This window comes from Polypterus senegalus, chromosome 10 (genome assembly GCF_016835505.1).
Source record: "Polypterus senegalus isolate Bchr_013 chromosome 10, ASM1683550v1, whole genome shotgun sequence".
In the NCBI taxonomy this organism is placed as follows: domain Eukaryota; kingdom Metazoa; phylum Chordata; class Cladistia; order Polypteriformes; family Polypteridae; genus Polypterus; species Polypterus senegalus.
Window position 1 is genome coordinate 13,117,481 of NC_053163.1, and position 11,259 is coordinate 13,128,739.

General features: G+C 43.1%; 1 protein-coding gene across 1 annotated transcript; it reads right to left on the reverse strand.

The window, feature by feature from the left end:
- Window positions 1-157: 157 nt before the first annotated feature.
- On the reverse strand, window positions 158-9,790 carry LOC120536387. The gene is made up of 2 exons (XM_039764710.1): window positions 9,703-9,790; window positions 158-834 (listed from the first exon to the last, which is right to left on the reverse strand). Exons 1-2 carry the CDS (start codon window positions 9,788-9,790, stop codon window positions 188-190), a joined length of 735 nt encoding a protein of 244 aa, XP_039620644.1. The 3' UTR covers window positions 158-187.
- Window positions 9,791-11,259: the final 1,469 nt, after the last annotated feature.

Here is an 11,259-nt window from a genome sequence, read left to right on the forward strand (position 1 = left end):
ATTTTTGCAAAAAAATAAATAAATAAATAAATAAACTGCTCATAACTTAATTATACTCTGTACAAACCAATATTATTTAAGAAAAATATTTAAAATTATTACGAATAATATACAAATAAAATATAGAATAAATCACACTAAAGAAAATTAAACTATTTTACTGCAGAACAGAAAACACAAACTGAAACTAAAATCTGACATTTCTGGCCTTTCTAGATGCAAAGTCATCAATAATGGCATCATATGAGATATGCTCCCCTACTGAATGATTAATGCTTATGACAGCAAGGCCAGTGAGCCGTTCCTGAGACATGTTTGACCTCAGGTATGTCTTGATTAACTTCAGTTTGGAAAAGCTCCTCTCTGCTTGAGCCACAGTCACTGGCAGGGGAAGTGCAATCCTGAGAGCAGTCCAAAAGTTGGGGTAGATCTCAGATAGATCCTTATCGTGCATGAAAGTGATAAGCTCAAGGAGGCTCATGGTTTTTGATGGCAGGTGAGGGAAGTTCTTGATTTCCTGCAAAAGCTCTCTACTGTCCAAATCAGAATGCCCTTCAAAGTGCAGTGTGGTACCTAGTGCATTGCACTGCTCTGCCAGCTCCTCATTTGCAAGACTAGGGAAATTTGTCAAAACCCCAAATTTGTTTTCCACATTTTCCAATGTGGTAAATCTCTCCGCGATGGCTGACAGGGCTGCATCAAGAACAACATTGAAGAATCCAATCTCCAACTTCCTAAGGGCATCACTGAAAGGCTCATCATGTGATTCATATGAGAAGTGGCGCTTTGTGGACAACAGAACCCTGCCCAAAAATAACAGAAAATGTAATGGATCTAATGGTTATAATGGGAATTGTATTGGTTTTAATGGTAAGTATAACAGTGTTTGCTGGTATATGATGGATTCTATTGGTGGGTGGGATGGTAAATCCTATTGGAAAAGTGCCCAAAACACACTACAATAAGGAATTTTGTAATAGTTTCACTGGAAAAAAGTTAATGGTTCACAATGGTATTTAATAGAAACCATTAGAATTTCTGTGATGGTTTGTATATTAGGCTTTTCCTGTGTTTTTTTTTAGCAAGGTAAGCATAGCATGCATCATAAGCAAGAAGGCTAACAAAAGTAAGAGTTAACGTTATACCACTAATTAACACAATGACATGAATACCTTAATCATACAGAGAGAATATTGTTGCATACCTTTATCTTTTGCCCGTTTCTCCTCATCATCTTTTCTTTTTTTTCCTAAATTGGTCACCTGACAGCTTTGGCCTTTTCTCTCCATCGCTGTGTTTACTAAGTAATCGGCAATCAACAGATTTCCCATCATCCCCAACGCTGTCACTCACGACCAGAAGTCAAGATTAAACCAATTCACCTCCACATCATAATCGTTTTTTATTACCTATTTTTATTAGCCATTGCACACAATTAAATAAATAAATAAAAATGTGCCAATTATTGGTCTGTGTTTAAAATATTTTGAATGAAATGTGCGTTATTTGTAAGAAAGTCAGGTGTCACTGACATAGTTTAGCCCCCCTCCTTGTCCGCTTCATTTGGGACAGGTGAACTGTACACACAGTTGTGCGATACCCCCCCCAACCCCCACCGCCCCTCATCCCCTTTCCTCTCCGCTCGCTCAGCTTCTGTGCGGCTCCTTCAGCAGCAGGGGCGGCGCAGGTATCATAGATAATAGAAAACCGCTTAGCGGCACAGATGATTTTTTTCCCTCCAAGTTCGTGTGCCGCCCCCCACGTGTCATGAAAAAATGCCGCCCCGGGCGGCTGCCCCGTTCGCCCATGCCTAAAACCGCCACTGATTATCGGTTCGTATGTGAACTATATCGGTTTGTATATGTATACTACTGGTTTACATGTTAATTCTATTGATTTTCACTTGTGTTCCACTGGTCCAAATGCGTTTGTAATTGTAATTGAATCCGTTTACTCTCGAATGCTATTATTTTGCTTATGTGTGAACTATGTTGGTTTCCCGTACGAAACTTAATGGTTTGCACCCTGTATCAGCTTTTTATCGGATCTGCAGCAGTGAAATGTCGTTTGCGAACGACTCTTCGTAGAGAAGTACAAGAGCCGATTCGTCAGCTGCAGAGAATTCATGCGGCCAGTCACATGCAAAGTCAGGCTAGGATCATACAATTATGGCAAAGTACTAACCAGGGTGCGGGGGTGGGGTGCTTGGCAGACAATCCGAAGACAGCGAGTGAAGTGGTACAGGCCAGTTATATAGGGTGACAGAGAGACGTGGAGCCGGATTTAAATGTAAGCGCGTCGGGAAAAAGTGAAGAAATGAGCGAAAACCGAAAAAGAAGCAGAATGTGGCTGCATTTCAATTATATTGGTGACTGCAAAGCTGAGTGCAGAAAATGTAAAATGAAAATATCCGTCAGAGCTGAGCAGGGTCACCAACAAACCTGCACAGACATCTAAGAAGCACTGAGCCGTCCGTGCCGCTTGAGGAGAGCTTGCCCGCTGTTCTCCAGAAGCCAACCACTGACCCTGGAAAAGTGAACTGTTTTAATCTAAGTACTTCAGCATCCACTGTCTTGCCAAAAAACTGCAGGTATATCACAGACTTCTGCAACTGAAACCAGAATAAGCACATTTATTCCAAAACAAATGATACCAGCCAGACAGATGTTGATGAGGAGCTGGCTAAAATGATAGCCAGTGACTTTCAGCCACTTTCCATTGTGTAGGACAAAGGCTTTAAAACTTTTGTCCAGGCCTTAAACCCCATGTATGTTCTCCCCAGTAGAAAAACTTTGTCCAAACAATTATTCCACGACTGTATAACATGGAACATGCATTGTGGCAAGACAGGGTCAAAAAAGCTTCAGTAGGTTGCCTGACAACTGACTGCCGGACATCCAGAACGACCTGTTCATACATGTCCGTCACTTGCCACTTTATTGAAAACTTTAAGATGACATCCTGCCTTCTTGACAGTTGTGAGTTTGCCAAGAGACATACTGCAGAAAACCTGGCAGAGGAGCAACTAAGAGTGGCAAAAGAGTGGCAAGTAGGTGACAAAGTGGTGTGCTGTGTTAGTGACAATGCAGCAAACATAACAAAAGCAATGAAAAGTTTGCAGTGGACTCACCACCATTCTTGTGCACACAATAAATTTAATAATAAAAGATGTGCTGAGGGTGGTGAAGCCAACTGTGGACAAGGTGAAGGCTGTTGTAGAGTTTTTCCACAGAAGCACTGTTGCCACAGAGAAGCTTAAATCACATCAGCCCATCCAAGCTGAGCCGTCTGGCATTTCTAAATGCCATACTGCACTAAAGACTTTTATCTAAAGTGTCACAATGTTAAGACTTTGACCTTTATTTGTTTGATTTGTTTGCTGTGGTTCTGTGTTTAGTTGTTCATTTAGTAACTGTGTATTTTTTTTGTAATGAAAAAAAAATGATAAAATAAGGCTTTTATGAAAACACTGAATAAAAAATTGCTTACTAACACACAAACCATTCATAATTGCTAAATCAGGCTAAAATAGAAGGCTGCGAGTGATACTAAATGAAGAGCCATTTGGGAGCCGTAAGAGCCGGCTCTTCTAAGGGAGCCAAGCCAAAAGAGCCGGACCTCCCATCAGTAGCTACAGCATATTGGCTGTTCCCGTGATCTTCAGTGGCAAAGGAAGGGGCAACAGTAAGGAATTCAAGCGATAACCCCTGCAACCCTAAACTTAAGCATACAGGGAATGTGATGGGCATTTCGTATAATGCTGGGGCATTATGTGAGTGACCGTCTTAGTAATGTGATCTGCACTGTTGAAACAGAATCTCAGTCAAGTGCCAGTAGAGTCGTTTTAAGAGCCTGAAGAGAAGCAGAAGCTCTCTGACATGCAAGTTACTTCTTAAGGGCTGCTTCCAGTTTAACACAGGAAGATTGAATCTTAGCTGCCAGATGACTCTGCTTCTCCATGGGCTAAAACCAGGTGGTTGCTTAGGTCCAATCTTTAGGAGTTTGATTGTCGCAACCTAATGATTTTCTAGAATGCCTAGATGAGACAGAATAGCATGATGCAGTATCATGCAACTGTCTCATCCTATTTTTTAACCTTGACTTCAAGAAATGTGATGTGTCTTTGCTGATCAAGTAAAGTAATGCTACTTATCTCTTGTAATGCTTCTTCCATGTTAATATTTAACAGAAAATAGATAATATTTCTTAAAATGTCTCTTAAAGTTCTCATAGGCATGTTTAAGTTTTGTAAGCACGTCCTTTAATTGCTCCGGACTGTCATTGGCTTCTTCAGCAACCGTGTTTAGGTTGGACAGACAGTTAACTTTCTGTTCCAATATCATCCTGACATATCAACAATTTACCTTTTCCTTGGTGGGACTCCAATTCTAGTGAATGTACTGATTCCTGCGAGACAGAAACTGCAATGAGTAGAGCTACAAAAGAAAGAAAGTTCCAGTTCCTTCACTGCACAGCGAGTCAAATACACAATGAAATTTGCAGAGAGCCCTTCAACTGTGTTGATACTTGAATGTAAATTTCTAAGTAAACTGCACAAAGACAAAGTTGGAAAAATAACCTGTAATCCTTTGTTTGAGAAGTCCTTGACTAGCTGCGTTTATAGTGTGCAGTGCTTTAGGTATAACGTACATGCGTACTTAAGGCACAGTCCTTTGCTAGCTGCCCAGAGTAACGAAAGTAGGCATATATTAAATGGTATCTGGTTTCAAACACGTCTTTTTACGAGGGACGTTTAAAATGTTTCCACACTTTTATATTTTTGCTGGAAATGGTGAAGGTGGGAGGTGTAGTAATTGGGCATTAAAAAGCTGGTATGACGCTGGGAAAATTGCATCACAAAGTAAGTTAACTATGTAAAAAAGTAATGTAATTTGTTTTGAAATTCTTAATAAATAGAGTTAAAAAAAAGTGCGGAAACTTTTTTGAACGTCTCTCGTTCTAAAACGTCTCTCGTTCTAATCCGTCCCCGAACGCTGTATTAGTGAGGTATCTCTTCTAAGACCCAGAACGTACAGAGTGTGTGTTGTCCCGCTTGTTATAGTGACTATGGACAGATAGTTTTTCTCACCAAGAAAATCAAATGCTAAGAATCATTATACTGTCATGTAGGTTTCTGACAAGAAGTTATATGAAGCATTAGGATGTGATAACCAATGTCAACTTGAAGGTAAAAAGATGATAATCTCATTAACCTAAAGTACAATATGGAGGATACACCCTTAGCTACACCCTTAGGAAGGTGCATGGGAGTTTGCCCAACCGTCTACATGTGTTTTGTGGACTTGGAAAAGACATTCGACCGTGTCCCTCTGGGAATCCTGTGGAGGGTACTCCGAGAGTATGGGGCACTGGACTCCCTGGTAAGGGCTGTTCGGTCCCTGTACGATCAGTGTCAGAGCTTGGTCCGCATTGCCGGCAGTAAGTCAAACCCATTTCCAGTGAGAGCTGGACTCCGCAAGGGCTGCCCTTAGACATTGATTCTGTTCATAACTTTTATGGACAGAATTTCTAGGTGCAGCCAGGGTGTTGAGGGGGTCCGGTTTGGTGGACTCAGGATTGGGTCACTGCTTTTTGCAGATGATGTTGTCCTGTTTGCTTCATCAGACCGCGATCTTCGACTCTTTCTGGATTGGTTCGCAGCTTAGTGTGAAGCGGCTGGGATGGGAATCAGCACCTCCAAATCCGAGACCATAGTTCTCAGCCGAAAAAGGGTGGAATGCCCTCTCAGGGTTGGGAGTGAGATCCTGCCCCAAGTGGAGGAGTTCAGGTATCTCGGGGTCTTGTTCACAAATGAGGGAAGAATGGAGTGTGAGATCGACAGGCGGATCGGTGCGGCATACACAGTGATGCGGGCTCTGCATCGGTCTGTCATGGTGAAAAAGGAGCTGAGTCGTAAGGGAAAGCTCTCAATTTACCGGTCGATCTATGGTCCTACCCTCACCTATGGTCATGAGCTGTGGGTAGCAACTGAAAGAACGATATCGCGAATGCAAGCGGCTGAAATGAGTTTCCTCCGCAGGGTGTCTGGGCTTTCCCTTAAAGATAGGGTGAGAAGCTCTGTCATTCAGGAGGGACTCAGAGTAGAGCCGCTGCTCCTCTGCATCGAGAGGAATCAGATGAGGTGGCTCGGGCATCTGATCAGGATGCCTCCTGGACGCCTCCCTGGTGAGGTGTTCCGGGCATGTCCAACCGGGAGGAGGCCCCGGGGAAGACCCAGGACACGCTGGAGGGACTATGTCTCGGCTGGCCTGGGAACGCCTTGGGATTCTCCCAGAAGAGCTAGAAGAAGTGGCCAGGGAGAGGGAAGTCTGGGCATCTCTGCTTAAGCTGCTGCCCCCGCGACCCGATCTCTGATAAGCGGAAGTGGATGGATGGATGGACAATATGGAGGAAGGTAAAACTAAAACAAAGCAGAACCTAGCTAGGGACATACCAATATGTATCAAATGAAAAGGGGTGGAGTATGAATATACCAAAGCTGGCTAATAAAATTAATAGCACAGGCTGCTTTGGCACCCCACTTACTGTGGTTAATTATTTTATTCCATAGAAATTTGCCTTATTGGAACAATTTATGAATTCTCTGCAAACCACGTGTTTGTTAAGAACTAAAACCATTCTTTGAAAACAGCAAGGCAGATAACCACCAACTAGCTGACCTGATTCCATGTCTACTTTTGTGTGTATTTCTTTGATAATTAGCCCTTTTAAAAATATATATATATATATTATTTAACCAACAAAGTGCAAACCAGGGGCCTTATGCATAAACGGTGCGTATACACCATGTTCAAATTGCGATGTATTAAACCTAAACTTGGTGTAAAGCCACGCACATTTCCACGGTAGCTCATACCCTGGCGTACACAAGTTCTGCACTCAGTTTTGCAGACTGGCGGCACCCAGCATCAAAGAAGTGCTACTGTTCCTGTGTGGTTTTCCTTTCTTTTTTATATCCACATCCTTAACATGGCTTTATAAATACACTGAAATTAAGAGCATATTGTTTATTAGTTTAATGCATCTCAGTGTTCTTCCCAGAAATTTTTTCCAGCCGGGAGGCAAGAAAAAGTAGCCGGATGGGGCGGGACGGGGAAATTTGGTGGTGGGGAAAATGTAAATGTGCACTATTTTTATTAGTTAATTATTATTATTTTTCAAAGCTCAATATGACTTACTTTTTTAAGGTTTGACACTTGTGCCAGAATATTTTTATTAAATTTAAGAAGTATCCAATTCAGGATCCTGCAACCCTAACAAAAATTTTAAATAGCAATTGTTATCACATAAACCATATGTATTGTCGCTGTCGGGAAGAAAAGTGAAAACAATGAAAAAAAGTATAGGAAACCTAATGAAGAAAAATTTAAAAATATTCTTCAAAGCCAACTTGCATATGCAGAAGGTGTCTTCAGTTAAATATTTATTCTTCTTTTCTTCCAAGAGGCCCAGTTGTCTGAAGCTTTCCCATAATCAAAGTCCCCAGGATCTGGGCCCTCCAAGGAGAGCATTCATCGTACACTGTCGTATTGACTGTACTGCAAAGTCATGAGACAGCCATCTAGTGTCATTGGCCATTTTCAGCTTAATCTGGGGAATGTTCAGAATATTTTGAATTTCCGTTAAACCAGCCATCCTAACTGAAGAATTTTGGAAGAAATAGAACAGCTGCCTTAAGATGTTCAGTTTTGTTAAATAAGGTACAGCAACTGCTGCTTGGGAACTTGCAAGGGCCAATCGGTGGTTTTACACAGTGGCAGTTGACCAAGAGTCCAGATGTTTATCTCTAAGCAGTTTTGTCACACCTTTCTGTTTCCCAATCATAACAGCTGCTCCATCTGACCCTGGTCCAACCAGATTAGCAGTTTTCAAGCCTAGAGTGTCCATAGTCTCACTCAGTGTGTTGGTTATAGTCTCCGCTTTGCCATCAATCATATTGCGGGTTGATACAAAACTAATTCTGACCGCTTTAGTGACCTGGCAAACATATTTAATGTAAATAATTAATTGTTTTATATCTGAGATATCTGTGGTTTCATCACACAGAATACTAAAAAACTTTTCAGTGTGTATATTTTTCAGTATGTTAGATTTTATTTCTGATGCTAAGACATCCAGCAGCTCTTGCATTATTCTTTCATAGTTGTAATGTGCATTAAGGTGTTGTAAAAAGGAACAACCTATTTCTTTACAGTGTTCCAACAGCTTTTCAAACAACAACAACAACGTTGTATGTGGCAACTCATTTTTTGCCAAACAATGCATGGATCTTACAGCTCCCACAAAGGCATCTCTCTGTAAGTTATTTAACACAGATACAGATCTTTCAATTTGACCACTTCGAGTTTGCTGAAGTACACGCTTTCCTAAAAGGTCAGCAGAAGACTCCATGTGCGTTTTACTTTTTTCATGGCCCAGCAAGCTTTCTTTTTGAATTCTTGTATATGGCACGTTTACCCAAAGTAACCCCTCTTTGGGGGATGTTTGTTTGCGTATTTCATGCACAATGAGCACCACGTAACATTTTCATTGACCATTAGCCAATCAAAATCTTTAAACCATTGCTTGTTTATGCCGGATAAGCGGTGCTTAGATTGATCAATTGGCAGAGTGTGTGCTGAAGAGACTTCCCCTGATGGACCAGCCTTGTCTGAAATTGCCACATGAGGAGTTGATGCCGCACCTTCATTAGTTTGTGACGTCTCTTTTCTGAAATAACTGAGCAGTGTTGTTTTCTGAACACTTCTTTTGCTCATGTTGGTAAAACGTTTGAAAAAAATGTAAAGTACCTATGAATAAGACTTTTGAGTGGGAAAGGGAGAGCCTGTTGGATATTCAATTCACACTTGCACTACGGCAGGTACGCATTCTCGACATTTCCACTTTATTCTCGCCGTTTATCTCGAGATTAAATTCGACATGTTGACTTTATTCTCAGTTTGTCATTAAAGCAGAACATCGTAAACTAAATTTCATCTTAAAATGAATGTTTAATTTACTAGATTTTCTCAGACCCCGTCATAAATTATGTAGCAACATGTCGACTTTATTCTTTTCATAAGCGTCAAGATTAAAGTGGAAATGTCGAGAATAAAGTCAACCTCTCGACTTTATTCTCGACATAGTGTTTTTTCTTCACTTTGTCCGTATTTTTTTTTTCTTCACCGTGGCCCTAATACGTTTCCGTACAAAACCCTCAGCAATTCAGTGATGAAACTTTTGCTCAGGACACAATGTGTGCTGCAAGGGTTTCTGCACACTTTTTGCAATATGGACGCAGGTCCAAATATGAGCAAATATAAGAACGGCAGATGGGGTCACTTTAAACAGGAACCACAGTGATTTTTGCAAACAGAACACACCTAATGATTAAACAACTCTCTGTGTGTGTGTGTGTGTGTGTGTAAAAATAGCAAATACCCGCGCTTCGCAGCAGAGAAGTAGTGTGTTAAAGAAATAATGAAAAAGAAAACGAAACATTTTAAAAATAACGTAACATGATTGTCAATGTAATTGTTTTGTCACCGTTTTGAGTGTTGCTGTCATATATATATATATATACAGTATATATATTGTCACGCACACGCGAGTAGGGGACCGCGGACGGACCTTAATATGTTCGGAAGGACATTCGCCAGCAGGGAGTGGCGGGGTACTAACCTTTCTCCTTTTATTTCTTACAGAAGAAAAGACGCACCACCGCCATAAGCCTCCCTCCTACAGCTTCCCGCAGTACGCCACTTCCGCCCTTTCTCCGTCCACTACTCATGACGTCATCAATCCCTTCTTTCACTTCCGGTTCCTCCTCCATAAAATGTCCGCCAACAGCATCTTTTGTTGTCATGCACTCTGGAATACTTTTTTTTCATGTACATTGACCTGTTTGTTATTGTGGATCGTAATTCAGTATACACTGCCGGAAACCCCAAACCTTTATGCTGTCTCTTGATTTCTCTTTTACAGTGGCGTAGTTGTTTGCAGGATATTCAGTCCGAAACAATGTCAGAAGGACAGGACCTAAACACTGCTGCAAGGGATGAACGCACAGATTCAGTCCCTGCAGCAAGCGCAAGCCGCGACCAACTGAGAGTTGGAGGAGACGAAGGCCAGGTTGGCCACTGCACAAACGGTAAGACCTGATCCCCCTCGACCGACGCCTCCGCCTCTTGTGCCCTTATCAGAAGCGGACGACGTCGAGTCGTATTTGGGCATTTTCGAAAGGACGGCCACCCGGAACCAGTGGCAGAGGTCCGAGTGGGCGTCCATCCTGGCACCCTACCTGAAGGGACCCGCGCAGCGGGCTTATTATGACCTCCCCGAGGAGGAGGCCGCGGACTACGACCTCCTAAAACAGGAGATCCTGGTACGCTATGGCATCACACCAGGCCAGCAGGCAAGTGAGTGGAGGAACTGGCAGTTCGACCCAGACAAGCCGGCCCGAGCGCAGGCCTTCGACTTCTTGCATCCCTTGGCAAGTCCTAATACGGGAGTGGTGTTACTAAATGGGCACTCGGTGGTGGCTTTGTTTGACTCCGGCAGCAACATAACCATTGTCGCTCGCTGTTATGTTTTACCGCGACAGTGGCTAAGCCAACATCGGCAAGTCACTTGTGTACATGGGGAGACCAGGTCTTATCGTTCCGCAAAGTGCTACATCGCCTGGAAGGGGGAGTTGACTCGCTTGGCGGTCGCTGTGTTACCCGAACCCCCCTATCCGGTGATCTTGGGACAGGACTGGTCACACAAAACTGCGTAAAGTGCACACGCTCCGGGCCTTGTTGGGTCTGGTTATGAAGGGGCGAGGCGCCTTTCCCGCGGTCCCCACGCCGTGCTCTCGGGCAGAGCCTAATGGCGCAGGCACACAGGCGGACTCTTCCCCGGCGACGGACCCTGACCCAGAAGTATCCGCTGGGGAGGGCACGAGCCAGGGTACTCTTCCTGTCACCAGCTCACCAGACCCTTTGAATAGTCTGGATCACCAGTTTCGATCCACGCCTGCCTCATTCTAAAGAGAACAGTGGAATGATGATTCCCTGCGGTTTGCCCGGAATGCTATTGTTGTCCCCGGCAGCTCACAGGCTGACGATTCCATACCACGCGAGCCCTTTTTTGTGATGGAAAATGATCTGTTGTATCGGGTTGCGACCCACGAGGGCGAGGTGTGGAAATTGCTGCTAGTTCCACGTACCTTCCGGCGGGAGATATGTGAACTAGCTCATGCTCACCTCTTAGGCGCCC